We start from the raw sequence: 20,569 nt of genomic DNA on the forward strand, positions 1-20,569 counted from the left end.
TACACCTTCTTGTTTGACAAAATACAGTCTGTAAATTGTATTGAATTCATAAAGGTACTCTTAGTGTAGTATGGCTCTTATACTAGTGGACAGTGATATCAGAACCACCACTTGACCCAAACATATAAACCAAAACCTATGAATGTTTTTATTCTCATCATATTACAGAAGGTGGATTTGATGCTAATTTAATTATCTTCTGATATTTTAGATATTTTCTTCTCAAAAATGAAGGGTTACAGTAGCACTGATGTCCAAGGGAGAGGATATCTGTCCTCACATTTTGCCTTGCATAGGCAACACTGGTTCTGTCTTGTATAGCTTTCTCGTAAAGAATACATGCCAGTGCCCATCTGAACTCTTTGATTCTGAATGTTTGTTTATCTTGCATATAGATTCTCATTTTCATCATAGTTGGTGTCAGCATTGTTAATATGACTCTGTAAACAATGCATGCTTTTATGGCTTTCTTAGGAAATACTAATATGGGCTGTTTCACACCAACATTTTTGGGTAGATACAAGCTTGCTTGACCTGTGCTGTGAACATCTGAACTTGAACCAGCTCTAAATTAGGAGGAGTATAGAATTAGAATGTTACTAAGCCTGAGGAGATAAGCTCATCTCTTGTATTGTGGACAAAGAGAGGTTATGTCTGTCTGCAAAGTCTTTGGAGACTGTTGGCTGTTTTGGTATTTCCTCCAAGGTCTGTGTAAAATATTCCTGAATCATATAATGAGCTTGGGTGTATACATGTAATACTCAACCAGAATGCATTCTGCTTCTGTACGTTGTCCAAGTTTTAACAGCGGAGTATCTCCCACTATAATACATAAACTAAACTGGTTGAATTGTGAGAATTAAAGCAATTACTATTCTGTTTTTCATTGCAGGCAGTATGGGCTCTTGGTAACATTGCTGGAGACAGCACTATGTGCAGAGACTATGTATTGGACTGTAACATCCTGCCCCCTTTATTGCAGTAAGTATATTTTAATATGTTTTTCAGAATTTTGCTTTAGTGTCTGATAAGACTGAAGTTCAGGTTTTGCCTTGGAGAATACTAATGATTTTTTTTTTTATTACGGATTAATCAAACTTTTAAATGGGAGTTCCTGAACTACTTTTGTAATGGAGTTAAAATGGTAACAGGTTTTAGAGCGGCTAAGCTGGAAGTATTTTATTCTACAGAGTGGGTGGATGTCTGGGCTTATTAGAGTCATAGTATAATTTAGGTTGAAAGGTACTTCTGGAGGTCATCTAGTCAAAGCCTATCTCTTTGTAGCAGGTGACATCAGATTAGATTGCTCAACTACTTAACCAGTCAAATTTGGAACATCAAAGGTAGATTCTGTAACCACCCAGGGCAACCTCTTGCAGTATTTGACCATGGTGTGGTAAAAAATAATGTTCTAATAGCTAATCAGAATTTTCTATCTCACAATCACAGAATTGTCATGGTTGGAAAGGACCTCTGAGATCGCAGAATCCAACCATCAATGCAGAAAAAACCCAAACAAAAACAACCACACACACTCCACCAGAAAGCACCCACCAAAAAAAACCCTACAAACTTGGCCACTAGGGCATGCCCTGAAGTGCCACATCTACATGTTTGTTGAATACCTCCAAGAATGATGATTTAACCACCTCCCTGGGCAGGCTGTTCCAGTGCCTGACCACTCCTTCTGCATAGAAATTCTTCTTAATATCCAATCTGAACCTCCCCTGCTACAACTTCAGGCCATTTCCTCTAGTCCTGTCATTATTCACGTGGGAGAAGAGGCCAACAGCCACCTCCCTTACAACCTCCTTTCAGGTAGTTGTAGAGGGCAATGAGGTCTCCCCTCAGCCTCCTCTTCAAACTAAACATCCCTAGTTCCCTCAGCTACTTCTTGTAAGACTTGTTCTCTAGACCTTTCACCAGCTTGGTAGCTCTTCTCTGGACATGATCCAGCAACTAAATGTCCATTTTGTAGTGAGGGGCTCAGAACTGAACACAGGACTCGAGGTGCAGCCTCACCAGTACTGAGTACAGAGGCACAGTCACTTCCCTACTCCTGGTGGCCACGCTCCGCTCTTCCTGATACAGGCCAGGATGCTGTTGGCCTTCTTGGGCACAGTGTTGGCTCTTGTTAAGCTGGCTGTCAACCAGCACTTCCAGGTCCTTTTCCTCTGAGCAGCTTTCCAGCCACTCTTCCCCAAGCCTGCAACGTTGCTTGGGGTTGTTGTGACTGAAATGCAGGACCCAGCACTTGCCCTTAATGAACCTCATATAATTGGCCTTGGCCCATTGATCTAGCTTTTCCAGGTCCCTCAGTTGGACCTTCCTACCCTCAAGCAGATCAACACTCCACCCAACTTGGAGTCATCTGCAGATGTTACAAAAGTGCTCTCAATGCCCTCATCCAAATAATTGATAAAAATTTTTAACAAAACTGGCCCCAAAACTGAGCCCCAAGGGACACCATTGGTGCCTGGCCACCAACTGGACTTCACCCTGTTTAGCACAACTCTCTGGGCCCAGCCATCCAGCCAGTTTTTTACCCAGTGAAGAACACACTTCTCTATGCCATGATTTGCCAGCTTCTCCAGGAGAATGCCATAGGAGACTGTGTCAAAGGCCTTACCAGAGTCCAGGTAGACAATATCCATAACCTTCCCTTTATCCAAAAGGCGGGTCACATGGTCATAGAAAAAGATCAGGTTGGTCAAGCAAGATCTCCCTTTCATAAACTCATGCTGGCTGGCCCTGATCTCCTGGCTGCCTTGCACGTTGTGTGTGAGTGCACTCATAATGAGCCTATCCATGATTTTTCCAGGTACCAAGGTCAGGCTGAGAAGCCTGTAGTTCCCCGGATCCTCCTTCAAGCCCTTCCTGTAGGCGGGTGTCACATTATCCAGCTGCCAGTCATTTGGGACCTCCCTGATTGACCAGGATTGTTGATAAATGATGGAGAGAGGCTTGCAGAGGCTGGAACTCCCCTTCCAACTCCCTTGTTACTCCAGGATGGATCCCATCCAGCCCCATAGGCTTGTGGGTGTTTAGGTGCAGAAGCAGATCCTGAACTGCTTCCTCCTGGATGATGGGAGGTTTGTTCTACTTTCCATCCTTATCTTCCAGTTGAGGAGACTGAACACCCTGGGGAAGCTGGTGTGACTATTAAGGACCGGGGCAAAGAAGGCATTAAGTATCTCAGCGTTTTCCTCATCCTTGGTTGCATTGTTACCTCCTGCATCTAGTCAGGGATAGAGATTCTCCGTGGCTCCTTTTTAATTGTTGATATACTTATAAAAGTTTTTTTTGTTGTCCCTTATGTCAATGGCCAAGTTGAGCTCCAGCTGGACTTTTGCCTTCCTTATTTTCTCTCTGTATGACCTAAAAAGGTCTCTGTACTCCTCTTGAATGGCATGTCCCTTCTTCCAAAGGTGGTAAACCCTCCTTTTTTTTCCTAAGTCCCAGCAAAAGCTCCCTGCTCAGCCAGGCTGCCTGTCTTCCCTGCCCTTTGATCTTGCAACACATGAAAACGGCCTGCTCCTGGGCCTTTAAGATTTCCTTCTTGTAGAGCATCCAGCCTTCCTGGACCCCTTTGCCCTTCAGGACTGTCATCCAAGAGACTCTCTCAACCAGCGTCCTGAATGGGCCAAAGTCTGCCCTCCAAAAGTGCATGGTGGAGGTTTTGCTAATCCCGCTCCTTACATGACTAAGAATGGAAAACAGTGTGGGATTGCTATGAGAAAAAGAAACTGAGGTGTTACAGTTGTAGAAAAACTAGGTCTTGCCTACTTCATTCCTCCTAGGCGAAAGAGCACTATGGCTGGTCATTTCTAAGTTGTCAGGAAAATGGCTTTCTAGAGGCATCACACTGTGTTTAGCTTAATTAGCTACTCCACAGACATCTTTGTCACTGTTAGGATTGATCTCATGTAAGGGGCCTGCAGTGCACAGGAGGCTGACACAACTTTGGTCAGTGTGATAGTCCTAATGCGAGAGGGCAGATCTCATGAAGGTGGTGTTGTTAGAGCTCATGACATCGTTTGGCTTCCTGTATCTTATGGAGCCGTTGAACCCTGCAGCTGGTGTGTGGATGCCACCCCTTAGCACCTTTAGGAAGAGCCCGGAAGGTCTGGGGATGGGCTGTAGAGTTGTGTTCTAACAGGAACCAGGCAGGCAAAGCTCTCGTGTGCCAGGACTAGAGCCAGCGTGCACAGAAAGGCTTTAAATGGTGCTTGCTGTGAGATATGACTGTCTTGAGTGTTTGGGAATTGCTACCCCTGATTAAACAGATTTTCTGAGAATAAGTTTTGTTCTCCTTCTCTGGTAAAAAGTGGGGCTAATAGTCTGAGACTGATACAAAAATGTAGTTCAGTGAAGAGAGTATTCTCCAAAACTACCTGCTTATCCTTCTACCTAGAGTAATTTCATCACGGTTCCTGTATCTTTTGCCTGTTAATCTACCACATCAGTATCTAAGCAATTAACACACTTTCAGTGCAGTGGTTATTGTTCTTGTCGGGATACTAGGATTCATGTGTCTAGCATGTGTGTTAGTATCCTGCCATCAAGCATGAATTTTTTCAGGATGTTTTTTTATAGAAAAAAAAATATCTAGTACATTTTGCCCTGGTATATGTTAGAATGTAGGTCTGAGTTTATTTTACTGATACATACTGTTGACCCTACAGGGTTGCCTGGCTTTGGTTGTTAAAAAGCAAAGGTTGGAATTTTTTGTTGGTTTGTTTTAGATTGCTCTCAAAGCAGAACCGTCTCACAATGACCCGAAACGCTGTATGGGCTCTATCCAACCTCTGCAGAGGGAAAAATCCTCCTCCAGATTTTGCCAAGGTAAGAGGTGTTTGAGAGAAAATGCATTGTTAAGTGGTGGTAGCCACATCAGCAGTAAGGATGGTGAAACTTAAACTAAGTAGCGGAAATATTTGGAATTTCTCTGAGAGAATGTATGGCCTTCTTACAGATTAAGTGTTTGAATGTACTTAGTCCATTGGGCAAACATTTACAACCATTGTTTTAATATAGCTGCCTCCTAGCTTTTTGTAACTATTCCTGTACTGAACAAAACTCTGTAGATGTTGGCTGCTGTACAAAGTATGGCAGATCTTAGTGGACAAGTATGAGTTTAAGTTGCCAGACATTACACTGTAGAGACTGAAGAATTCTCCTAGCACTTTTCTGCTCTTCCCTACTTGTGTAGCTTCAGCCCTGCACAGAAGTGCTATCTAACTGAAGCTTTCTGAGTATTGAACCTGTAATGTGATAAACAAAATTAACTTATATGTTAATAGATCTTTTGGCCCTTTTTAAAGCACAATGTATGTATGTCCTCTTAATGTTTTACAGGTTTCACCTTGTCTTAGTGTGCTTTCCTGGCTGCTCTTTGTCGGTGATACAGATGTATTAGCTGATGCCTGCTGGGCTCTGTCCTATTTGTCTGATGGTCCCAATGATAAAATCCAGGCTGTGATTGATGCAGGAGTCTGCAGAAGGCTTGTGGAACTGCTGATGTAAGAAATTTGTTCTGAGTAAATGTACTATCCACTCATTTCCTTAAAATCACGGTTCCAGCAATAGGAAGTGTAATTAGATGTTTTGAAATGTAATTTTTAAAAAGCAAGATTTGAGTTTTAATTTTACCTGTGTTTAGTTGTCTCTATTTGTAACAGAAACAATGAAACATTTCTTTGACTAGTTTTGCTATTTCTTACGAGATTTTTTTTCCTGCACCCAATAGCTGCATTTTTGTAAAATCCCTAATATGTACTGGAATTCTTTCTGTGCCTTTGAAGTCCATGTTGTAATTACCTACCAGTGAAATTGCTGAAGGGTATCAGAGATTGAAATGTAAGGAATACTCAAATTTACTAGAATTAGCAGTAGTAGGGACTTGAAATGTAATAATTTCCTAAACCTTTACTGTAGAAGAGTATATATACACAGTTTGATAGTAAAGTGTAGTTCTGGGAATTGGAGTCAGGGAGACTTCCTTGTTCAGAGCCATTTCTTCAGGTCTAGGCAAAGGACATGGAGCATTCAGTTACCTAAGAACAAGAAATAATTGTTTTCAGTGATGTAAATAAAAAAGACTGTTAAGGCTCCTAAGGTTAAAGCAAATCTGATGCTGGATTAACAAATAGAATGTATTACTTAAGATACCTTTTTATTAAGTATTTTCATTTGAGGAAAGCATTCCTTCACCCTTCCTATTCTATTCCTGGTTTAAAAAATTATGACTGGGGGGATGCATTTGGTGACAGATGATGATTAAACAGCTGTATGTTTTATACACACAGCTTCTATCCATATTTTCTTGTCATTCTCTGGCTGAGCATGACCTTCATTGGTGTTTATAGTTAAAGCTTATTACTTTTTCTGTCCTAAGGATGCCTGTACTCTGAAATACTTATGTTCTATTAGTTGTATTCTTTAAAATATTTAGGAAGCCTAGAAAGACTTCCTGTTACTTTATAATGAAAGCATGTTTTGATTCAGATAGTGAGAGTTAAGACAAGTTTAGCAGGGAAGTTTTCCCCTGGCTGATAGATATTCCTTCCTTGAGGATGTAAAGATAGAGATGCTTTTGGATGGTTAACACTTAGATCTTCCCTTGGTAATTTTAGGCATAACGACTACAAAGTTGTATCTCCTGCCTTACGAGCTGTTGGGAACATTGTCACAGGAGATGATATCCAGACCCAGGTATGAATTCACTTTCTCTTGTGTTGCACTGCAGTTCATCTTTCTGTTAATTGTGGTAACCTATCCACAAGCACATCCTCTTCTTCCTTTTGAGGTTTGAAGTGAAGGATTGATGACACTAGTTGTCCACGTGGTGGGTTTCATAGTCTTTCTGTTCAGTCCTGAACCTACTGGTGATTCTTACATAGCTATTATCTGGGATTTGGGTATAGCTGTGAAATACCCTTTAAGGGCTTTTTGTTTGTTTGTTTCAAGCAAGTCTGCTTCTTAGGCTGTTTTCTGCTGAATGATGTGCTGTGTTAGGACCATGGAAGGCCTGTCACATTTGATGCTGTTGACAGTTGTGGTGAATATACCAAAAGTGAGTGTCTGATCAGATTTTAGATGGTATGTAGCTGTCTGGACACGTGTTTGGAGAAGTGTTAGAAGGAGGCAGTGACTTCCTCCACTGTGTTGGAATTAAACTGGGAGACAGGAAACATCGTGCTTCACAGGCACTAGGTGGTCCTGCTACTCAATAGGTTTTGCAAGAGGCAGCAGCTCCCACTAGTTTTTAAAATCTGTGGGAGCAGAGAGTTCATGTCTTGCATACATGTGTTACCTGTGATCCACTGGCTGGTGGCAGCCTCTTTCTACATGTAGAGCAGAAGCTTCAGCTACGTGCTTCTGCTGTTGTACCTTAAGTTAAATGTTTTTACTACTTCTTTGTGCATTCTGACACCCTTTTGTGAGGCTAAGTTGGCAATATGAGGAAGAAAAGTACAGAGTGGGCTGTTCTTGAAACTTTACAGACTCTTGGCCTCCATCTCCAGTTTACAAATTAAAAAGCATGCCTGTGTGATGCAGAGCTGACTGACAAATGCACAACCAAGTTGGATTGAATTGACAGGCTCAGAATGGCTTGCTGTGGTAGGCTGTTGATTCTACTGAATGTAGAGAAATGGAATCAAGAAGTGGTAGGAGGTGTGCAGTGGAGGCAGTGAAACGGGCACCCAGGAGGCAGGTTGGATGGAGCTTTGAACTACCTGTTCTAGTGGGAGGTGTCCCTGCCCATGCAGGTGGGTTGGATCTACGTGATCTTTAAGGTCCTTTCCAACCCAAACCATTCTGTGGTTCCCTGTGCAAAGTGTTAAATTACTCCTTACATGTAAATTATGTCAGAGTTAAAATCCAAGTTCCTAATCTCGAGGTTTCTTTCAATGCTTATTTTTTTGTTTGTATAAATATACTCTTTGGAGTTGTGTATTTCTGTGACACCAAGATCAGAGATAGTGATGAGTCAGCAGCAGCAAGACACTAGTTGCCTATCTCGCCACTAGTGCTGGAGGAGGTTAACATGATTCTTTGATTGTTACACTATTTTTTCTGTAGCTAAATCATGTTGGCATTCTTATATCTTTTTCAGTGGCTTTTGTTTTGCAGGTCAGTCCTAAGAATGAGACGCAGTTTGGGATTTTATATTTTTATTAAAAATAAAACCACAGGGGATCAATAAGTCACATGCAATGCAGATTATTAAATACTGCACATAGATCTTAGATTTTAATTCAAGAAAATGTTTCCACTTTTTGTTACACAGTTTTGAAGAGGAGCATACACCATAAGCTTTCATAAAATTCTAGGGAATGGACTAAGTAGCTTGATAGGCCTGCCTGCAGATTGTGCTGTGTGCTAAAGAGGAGTATGGAGTGCATTTAAACATCCTTAATCAGAAGGAAGAGCCGAACTATGACTGTTGATAAATTTCTATCTGAGCAACATAATATACAAGACAGTTGCCTGAAAACTTCTCTGTACAGCCTCTGAGCACAAACCTGCTTTTACTTGAATCTTATTTCCAACCATTAACAACTGCAAGTGCTTGGAGATGCCTAAAAAACATAGGTAGTGTGCTTGAAGGAAAAAAAAAGTCTTGTCCCAACAGATACCTAATACAATCCTGAACCATAATCTCCATTTTTTAAATCTTAATAAGGAGTAGAAAGGTTTTGGGGGTGGGCAGAGGAGGCCTAAATGAGCAAGGGAATTCACAGATACCAGGATCAGATGTTATCACCGTGATTCAGCTTTACTCTCTCATCCTTTTACCTTCACAAACAGATTGAAAAATTTCCCATAAAATTCCGTTCCAGACTATCTTTGTAAGCTGCCTGCTTTTGCCAAATGAGGTGGAACTACCCTGGCTTTTGGTAGGCTCTTCCAATTTCTGACTACATTTGAGTTTAATTTAAAAAATAAGTAATTTTTCAGTCATTAAATCTTATTATGCCATTTCAGAGGATCAGAAAGCCCTTCACTATCACACATGGCATAATAGAGTATTCAGTCTTGTCTGGGACATTTTTTCTTCCACTTTGGGCACTTGAAACTTTTATTTTGGAAATCCAGATTTTCATGCAACTTTGCTGCTGTGTAAAATTGCAATTTCTTACAATTTTTTAAAATAAGAATTGCCCATCCATAATGTCAATGGACACAATGCTGGCATGAGTGCCCCGCTGTGCCAGCTGATGTAGAATACAGAGGTAGATGGAGCTTTCAGATATAAAAAATACAGAAAACAGGATGACAGAAAAATACCATAATCTTATTTTTGTTTTGTCATAATGGGCTTCATATCATCTGACATTCAGGTCACACTGAAATCATCCTGAAGTCATGATCTCTTAACCGAATTACTCAGTTAGTTTGCTCATTAGCTTTCCTAGTTCTTCCTGGATTTTTGTTTAGGTTGTTTATTATTTTGGTTTTTAGCTTTTTGCAGTCGTCTGATGGGATATGCTTTTTTGATTTTAAAGACATTGAATTCCTTGTTCTTGTGAATCTATCCTAAATTTCATCTAAGGCGTGGTTTGTTTGTTTTCTTTTGTGTTCAGGTAATTCTGAATTGTTCAGCCCTTCAGAGTTTACTGCACTTGCTAAGCAGCCCAAAAGAATCTATCAAAAAGGAAGCGTGCTGGACAATATCCAACATAACAGCTGGAAACAGAGCACAGATCCAGGTAACCTTTTCAGTTGTGATCAATAGTATTTGTCTTGCAGGCTACAAGAAACACACATCAGGTGGTACACTGTTTTTTGTGTGTACTGTCACAGATACATACTTACATAATAGCAGAAGTATATTATAGGCTCTGTGCGTAATTAGAATATTTCAGTTGCCCAGACACCTCTCAAATTCAAATTAATTTTATAATCAGCTACAGATTCTAAGAGGAAGATTATCATGGTAGAGAATGACAAAAGTATGCTAAGCGTATGAAAACATTGTCTTAAATTATTTACTTCATGCCTTTGACCATCACCAATTTATAGAAATTCTCAAGTACAAAAAGAGTAAGCTACAAACTGAGAAACAAATAACATGTTTCTTGATTTTACAGACACTTACATTGTAAAATAATTCCTTTATTCCTGTTTATATTATAATTCCTGGTAACAGGCAGTTGTGCTGAGCCAAATCTAAAATTGCTGTTAGTTAAACTGAGCAATAATGGAGGATATCTAGCATATTACATTGGTATTTGTCCTTTTGATTTGGTTATACCAAATTTCATAATCCCTTTGTGTTAAGTGATGGCACACAGAAGCAAATGCAAGTCTTACTCCCTTAAGTCAATCTTTACAATTAGGCCTCTAAGAGACCACATGTTTGTTTTGAGTTTAGACTTAGTGTCATGTGTCAGGAAGAATTCCTAGAACTTGTCTACAGGTGGTATAAGCAAGAGATTGACCATCTCTTCCCCAGAGGAATTTTTTTTTTCTTTGACTAGATAAACAAGAAACTGCTATATATATTTTGTTTTCCTTAGATTTGGAGTTTTTTCAGAACAGCTGTACTAGGGGAATTTTTTTCTTGGCTTTCAAGGACAGTGCCTTATTCCTTCTCTTTTTTCAGAAGTGATGGAAAAAGAGATTGTAGTGAAAACAGGCTGTATCTGATAAACATACAAGGTTCCCATCAAGGCACCTGAATGAAAAGAAAAAAATATGAAGAAAATTTTAATTATTCTGAAGCTGTGTTTCCCAATGCTCTTCTCCCTCACTGGATACAGAGTATTTTCAGAGATTGCAGAAGATGCATGGATGTCCAGTTGGACATAACTACTTCTTTAACAAGTAGAAATAAATAGCAGAAATATTAGACATTAGAAATGTTTGTCTATTTTACTAGTGACTAGGCAGAAACAATGCATGTTCACACAGCAAGTAAACCAAGTCCCATCATACATTGGCAAAAGTGACCGAGAGGTATCTCTCGCCTTCATATCCTTTTCCCTGAAAGGTACCCAGACAGTTACTAGGCTTGTATCCCATGCCTCTGGATTATTCAATCTGTATAATTAGAATTAGCATGAAGTAGTTAACCCTCTTCATCCAATGGTTGGAATTACTTCTCTTTTTGCAGAAAACTGGCAGGATATTGTAAAAAGGGTGTATTTTTTTTCCTGAGAAAAAAGTGACTTATATCCTTTGCAGGTGGCACTTGCAATGTTTGGCTATACTTTCTCCCCTACAAAGAACATTCAGGTGCTGAAGGGGCAGTGAAAAGCCTTAAAACCTTGAAGGAGATTTTTATCTTCATCTCAGAAGGCCCAGGAAATAAAGCTAATACTTTTGTGGAAGATAAATGTCTGCACTAAGCTTCCTTGGAAGTAAGAGTGAGTGCTTGTTGAGCTTCAAAGATGTTTATTTTAGGAAATGAGTAGGCAAGAGAATAAACCTTACGAAGGTGGAAAACTGTGTAGGTCCTTCTTGTCTGATGTAATGATGCAACTAAGATGGAAGTGGAACTGCGAGCAAATAAACCTCCTAGAGTTGTATTTGCTCTTGACTTTCTCTGTCAAGATTGTACTTCTACCACAGGTTGGAAGGGACCTTAAAGATCAAAGATCATATTCTTTGTCAGATACAGAGAACGGTATGGTTACTTAATCTAATCCTGGCAGAGATCCAAGAATTTTCATTCTGCCTTTATCACGGCTTGTGTGTTATCTGTGGATTAGCTGAATTTCTAACAAAAAAGTGCTGTGTAAAATCAGCAACTGTACCACTATTTTTTCCTGCATCACCAGTTGTAATTGCTGTGCAATTAGTGCAGAGATGCTATTACTACTACTTGTACTAAGGTAAAAATTTTTGCCTTTGCTTTTGCTGTGAAGAATCTTCTGACTGCTTTATCCATGCTGCTACCACCTTAGAAATAGAGAGGAGCAGTATTTTCTCTCAAGAAGGCTACTTTTCCTAGAAAATCTAAGAATATTTTCAGCCTAATACATTTTCTTAACATTGTGTTTTTTTCCGAAGTCTGTAAGAGAGTTTCTTCAAGTTGCACAATCATATAGGAATGTTGCAGGCTTAGGAAAAGGAAGAGCTTGAGAAAACCAGATAGCCATACCAGTCCTTCTTTAAAGAAATAACTATCAGAAGTGGCAATAGGAAGTGAAGTTTGTTATTAGACCATTTTTTTCAACACTTCAGGATCTCTATTTTCATATTCTTGATATACTGAACATGCAGTTGTGAAGAGTCCTAGAGGAAACTTAAATTTTAGGGCACTGGAAACTATTTAATAAGAATATTCTGTTCTGTGACTTCTACATAAATATACACAGCATCACGTCATCCTGTTCAAGTGAAGGAGTAAGTGCCTGCCTGTGTTTCCACAGTATCATTACTCAGACATGTAAAAGTAAGGCTCTAGGTGCAGAGTCTGAACTACAGCCTTGGTAGTCCTCTGTCTTCCCAAACTGTTGTCGCATCTTTATTTGAAAGCAAGGATAACATAATTTCACCTTTGTTCAAACAAAAATTGACTAATGTAGCTTAACAAAGATGTTAGACGCACCTATGCATGTGTGTTTAGTAGTTTTTTTAAGGTTTTGGAGTGTTTTATCAGCAGTTTAGATCAGCCCCCTTTCTACTGAGAGCAAAATAGAATTGCTTTGTGACTTGGAAAGGTGAGGTGGGAAGGCAGGCGGAGGGAAATGAATGCTCTAAGCCATTAATATTGCACCTTTACTTCTAACAGATTATTCTTTAGAAGTACTAAAAAACCCTTAACCCTGCACAGAGAAATAGTTGTGGTTGTATGGGAAGAAGCATTTATATTGGGATTCTTGCATCAGTGCAAACCAAATCACCAAAAATGCATGTAGATTTAAAAGAATACCACTTACAGCAGCTCCCATAGGATATGTCACAAACAAAGTTGGAAGCATGTTGACTCGGAAGTCCATTAAAAAAATGTGAGAAGCAGCTTCTCCAAAGTGAAAGATATAGCTCATTTAAGAAACCCTCAGGCCCCATTTGGAGTAATTCAGCTGCCTTCAAACTCCAAGCATACATAATGCTATAGAGTGAAACACTTGACTGCCCTAAGTGCATATCCAATTAATCCTTTACTAGCAGTTATAAATTTTTTTAAAAATGGTATTTCAGATTCTGAGCAGGAGATAACTATGATGGCAATGATGACATATTACAGATCACGTTCATCATTCTGCTTAGATATTTGGAACTGCAGAAGGAGGCTGGTTAGAGGAAAATTGTAAAATAAAAACATGGGAGAATGTTTACAACACACTTGATTGGATATCTTGAGGCCACTGTTTTTGGAAGTAAAATTGGCAATTGAAGGTGTAATTGCAATCATTATCTCATTAAGGGAAAGTCTCACCACAGGTGTTTAACAATCCCAGAAAGCCTCTAATTCTTTAGTTTCTAGTCTCAACCTAGAGAATGTCATGTGAGATACAAGGTCTGATGAAACCTCCTTTCAGCTCCAGAGCTGATACATCTGCTTTTTTCAGAACACTCCTTCTCTGGGGTATTACTTCAGACAACTCCTACTCAGTGTCAAAATAATTGTAAACATTTGAGCTGAAAAACACTTAATTTTTTTCTGAAGTTGGAAAATGCTGTTTGCTAAAATAATTCTTGAAGATGGTCATATGATAAAATGGAGAATAAAGGCCTCGTCTGTTTTTTGTAGCTGTAAAGACAAAGGAAAATTCACATCTGGGAAGAATATTTGATTTGTCTAGGTTCATGGATTAACCTATCTGTGAGTTGAGGTATTTATTTTCTTTAAATAAACTGACATTGTGATGAAGTAAAGCATTAATTCTTGAGAATTGGTCTTCCTTACAGAAGGAATTCTAAAATGCTAGATGCAGCTCTAAACTAAATTTTCCTTTCTCAGTCTCTCCAGATTGCTCAATAGTTCCTTCTACAGGTCACAGACTATAGCCAGATCTATTTCAGTCTCTGTGATACTGCCTTTTGAATACATACAATCTTTAGCCAGAAGTCAGGAGTAATTTCAGAACATGGTAATTTTTTTGCTGGAAGTTCAGTGTCTGCCTGGCATGTTACTGCAAGTTACCAGCTGATCTAACTAGTGGGTTGTTGCTCCAGAGCAATCAGGATATTAGAATGCTATGGAGACTTTGGCTACTACTCAAGCTGTAGTCTAGCTATCCTTTCTGCACCCCAAGAAGAAAATAAAATATTTTGGTAAATCTAATAGGTATTTTACCTAACCAGTATTAACAGACAGAGCTATATTTAGTGTTAAGATTGCATTGGGTTACACTCCCTCCATCCACCCACTCGGAAGTATAGAAATACAAAGATAGAGGGAAGGACTTCTATATTCATTTCCACTTCCATACTGCCTACAATGCAGGTTGGTAGCACACTCCAGAGGCTTTCACTGCCATTTCTAAAGGCCAGGACAGTAGCCTATTACCATTAGTTTTGCACCCAAACACAATCAGGTAAACTCTTCACAGTGTTAAGGCGATCTAAGTTAACATGTATGAAATGTGTGAAAGTGAGTGCTGAACTTTTCTTTTGGAGCTAACATTGAAACAGGTTTGGGTTTTTTCCCCCTACCAAAGGTGAAAGTGAAAGCCTTTCAGAGTGTGTTATCAACAGTGCCTAGGCAACAGAAAAGAGTGGTGGAATACAGCAGTCTTTCCCCTCTTTATTTCTGTGCTTTTAAGGTTTGGGTTGGATGTGTATATCCTGATGCAGTCATGATTGTCACTAAGTATAGTTTTTGTTTGTTAATTTCCTAGTTTGTATACAGCTTTGCTGTACTTCAGTGGATAGCTTCCCCAGTCAGGGAGAAGGGGAACTACTACATCTTCCTGGGAGTCAGAAGGAGAACTGCACAACTGAAGCTTAATCCTGACTGTCGACCCTTCTGAAGGGTATGAAAGGCTATCACATACCTCAGAAAACGTTCTGTGTCTAACCTCGCAACCTGTTGAAAAGCTATGAAGGGCAATACATCAGACACAATCTTCCATATCTGACAGTGAAGACATCATAGGAGTTCTCTCCTGTTGACAGGTTAAGAAACTTACCACTTCTTTTCTAATATATCTTAAATTCTCACAAGAACATCTGGAAACCTGAGTATGGCTAGGCCCAGCACCTGTGCCATATTTTTCCTCCTTCAGTGTATCCTTTCCTTACTGAAATGTGACATGGGCAAGTGCACCAAATGATACATTGCCTGACAGTTTTAAAAACTCTGGAATTAAATACATTTTTAAAAATTTGAAGTAAAGATACAAGCTAAGAATTGTCAGAGGCCCTTCTTCAAAAAGACCATAGAAACACACTGGGGACATGGAAAAGGAATTCCATGATTCATGAAGAGTTGTGGTTTACACAGACAAACTGTGTATCAGGTTACTTAACGTGTGTTTGATTTCTGCCATAGATTGCACAAGGTGTCTAAAATCTTCACATGATTGTGGTGGCAGGACTCTAAAAAGTATCTCATTTAGGAGCAAAATACGGCATTGCTGACAAGATCATATGTATTTGAGGACCAGCAAAAGTAAAAAGATGAATAATTTTCAGGTTTAAGTTTATTTTTAAACACACAATCTGTTTTCAGGCTTCTACATGTGATGAAACCCATACATCATAACACAGAGCAGCAGAGCTAGAATACCTTTAATTTCTTTATTCAGCAGTGTACATTGCTGTCTTTTTTTTTGTATGACAGACCCTAAATCTGGAGACACCTCAACAAGGTGCTGTTTGTTACAGCAGATTCTTCCTGGCAGCAGTAGCAGCCTTATATAAACTGGCTAGAAGTTTGCTTTATCTGTAATCTGGAGCATATAGGCTTAGGTGTTTGTGTCAACAACGTAAAAGTCCATTAGAACTAAGATCTGAAGTGCTTTCTTCCTGGCTCTTGAGATGGCAGTGGTTTCATACTCATGCCATCATGTTAAGTATCTTTGGGTTACAAATATTTGCATGTTATTTAAAAAGCAGTTGTAAATTGAATCAATAACAATCAATAAATCAGGTAACTGGAACAAAAGTAACTGAGAAGCTTCTGTGAACCTATGAAGTTGAGGCTTTGTGCAACCTGATTTAGTGTGAGGTGTCCCTGCTCATAGCAGGGAGGTTGGAACCTGATGATCTCTAAGGTCCCTTCCAGCCTTAACCGTTCTATGATTCTGTGATTCTAACTGAAATTTCTAGCCAAGAAGAGGAGATCATAGCAGTAGAGCTGTGTAGCTGTCTGCTAGGATGGTGACTGTTACCTTGATTTATAATGAGAGCTTGCAGGAGCAGAGCAGTCATGCTGTAAGACTTGGTTGCTTTCATGTTTATATGATGAATCATATGTAGACACATGATGCTAAATGTATCTGTGTATTTTTGCATACTGTAAGAGATGTATTTGTGGGAACACAAAGGAATAGAAGCAAATTAACTTGGTATCGACTAGCTTGAAATACTAATTTAATATACTAATGCTGAAGATCTGCTCCCTAGCAATGACAACAATGATTCAGCTTCCATGCAAGTGTAATAAAACACTAATAATTTCTGACATAGCTAATATATTTTATAGGTTTTTTTTTTTAATCAAAACTCCAAGAGTTTCAACTGTCAGCAGACTGCTAGTTGAAAAACTTTGCTGTGTTGCAGAGGGACAGTTGATTACCTTTAACTGGAACTCATGCTAGGGTGAGGTGGTGACAACACTTACATTGCATGTCAAGCAATAGGAAACATAAACATAGTGTGACTGATAACCTGCTTCTCTCTTCAGCCAGTCTCTTTCAGTGAAGTGCCTTATGAGAGGCTGCAGTTCATTGTGGTGTTTTAACCTGTTCTGCTTGGGTAAAGATATCTGGCTGTATTGTTGAGCAGGAAGTAACCAAGGTGCCATAGAAATAAATAGAAATAAGTAGCATTAGAAATAAGAGCACTCATTCAAGAGATGAGAAATTTGGATTCTGTTCCTTTTGAAAATCACATTTCTTCATGCTGAGAAGAGTAATTTTACCCACCAGGCTTTGTATCAAAAGAGTTCAAAATTGATTTAAGTCAGAGGGAATACAATAGAAATCTTCTGTGATTCTCCCACTTGCTGCCTTCCCATTGCTAGTTCCCTTTTTCTAGAATTTTCATTTAAATTTGAAACATTTTAAGGTGAGTTTTTGGGTTTAGCATTAAGAAGGCTCAAAGTATGTTACTGTCTATCAGGTAAGATGTGCTGACTTAGTTGTGTGATATCATGCTCTGATTTTAATACTTACTAAAGAAGATGGTTTTGGGAAGACACTTTCTAAGGAAATAAATGTAATGCAAAAGTTTTATTTTGAGGTGAGGTTTTAAGAGGCAGATTTTTGACCTGTTCTTTGCTAGAATAGTATTGTTTATCCTAGATCGTATCAAGCTGTTTTGGTAGAGAATACGTAACACTCCTTAATGCACTGTTACTATAAGATCTTCCACCTCAGCAACACCTGTGTATAGCACTACCTGGGCTCACATAAATCATGAGCATATGCTAACAAGTCTCTTTTCTGCTCTCTGGCTCATCAGTACTGAAGTTGATGAGTTAAAACATCCCTGACCTCGCTCTAGGTCCACAAGCGCACACATACACATTCACAGATGTCCTGAGTGTCATTGTGGGTTCTCTGCCTGTCTGCTGTCCATGCCAGAATCCAGGACTATCTTAACTCATTGTACTTGTCTCCTACTCATGAGTTAGTTCAGCTTTATCCTTGCTAGCAAACAGATGGACAAATTTGTCTAAACCATCCCTGCAATTGTGGATCCATTGAATATCAGCACAGGCCCTCTGTCCCTGCCTGTATCCTGGGCCTCCTACTTGTACCTGGTCCAGCTTGAAGTTTGCCAGCTAATTATGTATACTGATCTCCTCCACTTCCACCTCAACATTGGGTAAATCTTCTCCACCCCACAGAGCTGGTGCCCAGCTGCATGGGTCCTGCAATCCCACTCCAGCTGAGGCACAGAGACTCTTACTCAACTTCACTCCAGTCCCCCTAGTTGAGGGTATCTGAGCCCATGGGCCCTATGGGCTGTGATCTGGCACCAGTGCTGGGACCCTCATCTACTCCTGTTGCAGGCACCCCATCACTCAAGGTCTGACACCAGCTGCCGGCCCTGAATTCGCCCTTCATGGGCACACCAGAAACATGCTCTCTAGTTCATGTCCCTTCCAGCCGCTGATGCTGAGACCTGCCCCCTGTCTGCATCAATTTCTGCACCCAGAAACAGGGATTTCTCCTGAGGTCTTGATCCAGTTTAGGTCTCAGAAACACCTAATCCTTACAGCACTCGCTTGGGCTAGAGAGGGAGGGAGGTTACTGTTAAGATAGTTAAGATTCCTTGTTAAGTTTTGCACAGTCCCACTTATCCCTATCTTATCAGTTACAAAGTCCAGGCTGGCTCTCTGCAAAGCCCTGCCTATAGTTTCTTAATGGCTTATTAATGACTGAAGACTTTCCCTCTTTGTGGTTGTCTCTGTTAACCCTTTTCTCTCAGGTTTGTGTCACTGTGTTTTATTTATTACTTTCCTGTTACTATATTGAGCTGAAAAGGTCCTTGATCCAATAACCTTAATGATGCAGATACTCTTGTGTTGCATGTATCCTTACAGTGTGTTGAAGATATTTTCTTTTTTCTTTTTCTTTTTTTTTTAAGCAATTGGCTCCAGTTTATGACCTACCATTTTCAGCATTTGTCTTAAAAATTTCAGTTAAGGATTTTTTGCCAAATATTCTTTGCAAACTACAAATTGTGTACAACGTGGCATGGTGATATGGCAGTTAGTTACATCTGACTGTATTTTGAATTCTTTTGGGATGAGCACAGACCCCAGTGATATCTAGCTCAAAACTGATAAATGAATGTTTTATTGTTTAATGTGTTGTGCTGAGCATAGACCTTGACTATTTCTAATTATTTCTGATTTTTATTATAACCCTGACTTGTTATTTCTTTTTTTGCAGACAGTCATAGATGCCCATATCTTTCCAGCTCTTATAAATATTTTGCAAACAGCTGAGTTTCGGACAAGGAAGGAAGCTGCTTGGGCAATCACAAATGCAACATCTGGAGGCTCTGCTGAACAAATCAAGTATGAAATAGTTTAAATATTTCAATGCAATTGGGTGAATTAGTGTTTGTTCAAAAAATCAAACTAATAACCTTAGAAACTGGAAAACCTTTCTGTATGCTTCCAGTGTTTGTTTCCAGAGAGACCATATCCTTGTATGGAGTTGTAAATGACCCATTGATTCCTCTAGAGAGAAATCATGTAAGAATTTCAACTTACTTCATTAACTGAACCATTTCTCTTACGTGAAGAAACTAAATGCAACTTTTAAGCTGATTTCCCAGTAGTCATTGTAGAGTGCAACAAAGTGCATTAGCTGTCTGGAGAGGAATAGCTCAGCCTCTCAGACAAGGGCATTATGTGCATTGTTTTCCCTATTTAAATTATATCCCTACATTATGCTTATATGCAGTTTTGCATAAAGTAATAACATTATAATATCCGCTGTACTAATTTAACATATTTAATATAAAATATTTATAAATTCTAGTTATAGAATGACAAACTTAAGTACAAAATTAAGTTATTATTTAATATCTACATAAATAGAGAGATGGAGAAAGGTATCCAAGTTATTTTAATTGTTTCAGCAGAATTTACTAGATATAAGTAGATGCCTGTAATTTTTCAAATCTAGTTGATATTTTATCTGGTTGCTTTGGTTCTTAGACCTTCATGCTAAGTGATTAAGTGGCCACAGCAGTGAAAATTTACAGACAATTTACTGGGTTCCCATGTGGTGTTTTGCAGGTATTTAGTAGAACTCGGATGCATCAAACCACTCTGTGACCTCCTCACAGTAATGGACTCAAAGATTGTGCAAGTAGCACTGAATGGGCTGGAGAACATCCTGAGGCTTGGAGAGCAGGAGTCCAAACGCAGTGGCACTGGCATTAATCCTTACTGCGCTCTTATTGAAGAAGCATATGGTATGAGCAAAACATCTGTGGGAGTCAGGGCTTGAAACAGTGATCATGAACCCGTTTGAGTTTCAATAGACTAAATTTTATTAATTTCCTCATCACTGTGGTCTGAAAATTGCCTGTTCCTTGACAAGTGTGAATTTATCAATGGACTCCATCTTCTGCATTCTCTTTGTATGTAGATTGCAGACTTTGTGTGCCAATCTTTTCTTACTTATTTTTTTTAACCCTGAGGGACACTTCAGCCTCAGTATCTTCCCTCCACAGCAGACAGAAGTTCAGGTGCTCTTGCTCAGATTTCAGACCTTTACCTTCCCTCTCTGCTGCCCTGTAGAAATCCGTCAGCGGCAGCAACTTTCTTGTTTGCCTTTGCTGTGCTGAGGTTCTGGCATGTACCAGCATAATTTCATCACAGCTCTGAGCTACTGCTGCTCTTAAGGTTAGTTTCCTTGTTGATTGGCAAGTAATTATTAAGCAAAATACATTTTAAAAACCTGGATTATCCAGAGCAGTA

The 20,569-nt window shown here is 39.4% G+C and overlaps 1 protein-coding gene across 1 annotated transcript in view; it reads left to right on the plus strand.

Moving 5' to 3' along the window:
• KPNA1 (karyopherin alpha 1 (importin alpha 5)) overlaps positions 1 to 20,569 on the plus strand; it is a 39,231-nt gene that overhangs the window by 15,087 nt on the left and 3,575 nt on the right. The window contains exons 6-12 of the mRNA XM_009993366.1: positions 893 to 981; positions 4,746 to 4,845; positions 5,359 to 5,522; positions 6,636 to 6,714; positions 9,591 to 9,716; positions 19,026 to 19,153; positions 19,883 to 20,061. Of these exons, the coding sequence (XP_009991668.1) occupies positions 893 to 981; positions 4,746 to 4,845; positions 5,359 to 5,522; positions 6,636 to 6,714; positions 9,591 to 9,716; positions 19,026 to 19,153; positions 19,883 to 20,061 (865 nt within the window). The remainder of the gene's footprint in view (positions 1 to 892; positions 982 to 4,745; positions 4,846 to 5,358; positions 5,523 to 6,635; positions 6,715 to 9,590; positions 9,717 to 19,025; positions 19,154 to 19,882; positions 20,062 to 20,569) is intronic.

This window comes from Chaetura pelagica, unplaced genomic scaffold (assembly GCF_000747805.2).
Source record: "Chaetura pelagica isolate M959 unplaced genomic scaffold, ChaPel_1.0 scaffold101, whole genome shotgun sequence".
Classification (NCBI taxonomy): Eukaryota; Metazoa; Chordata; class Aves; order Apodiformes; family Apodidae; genus Chaetura; species Chaetura pelagica.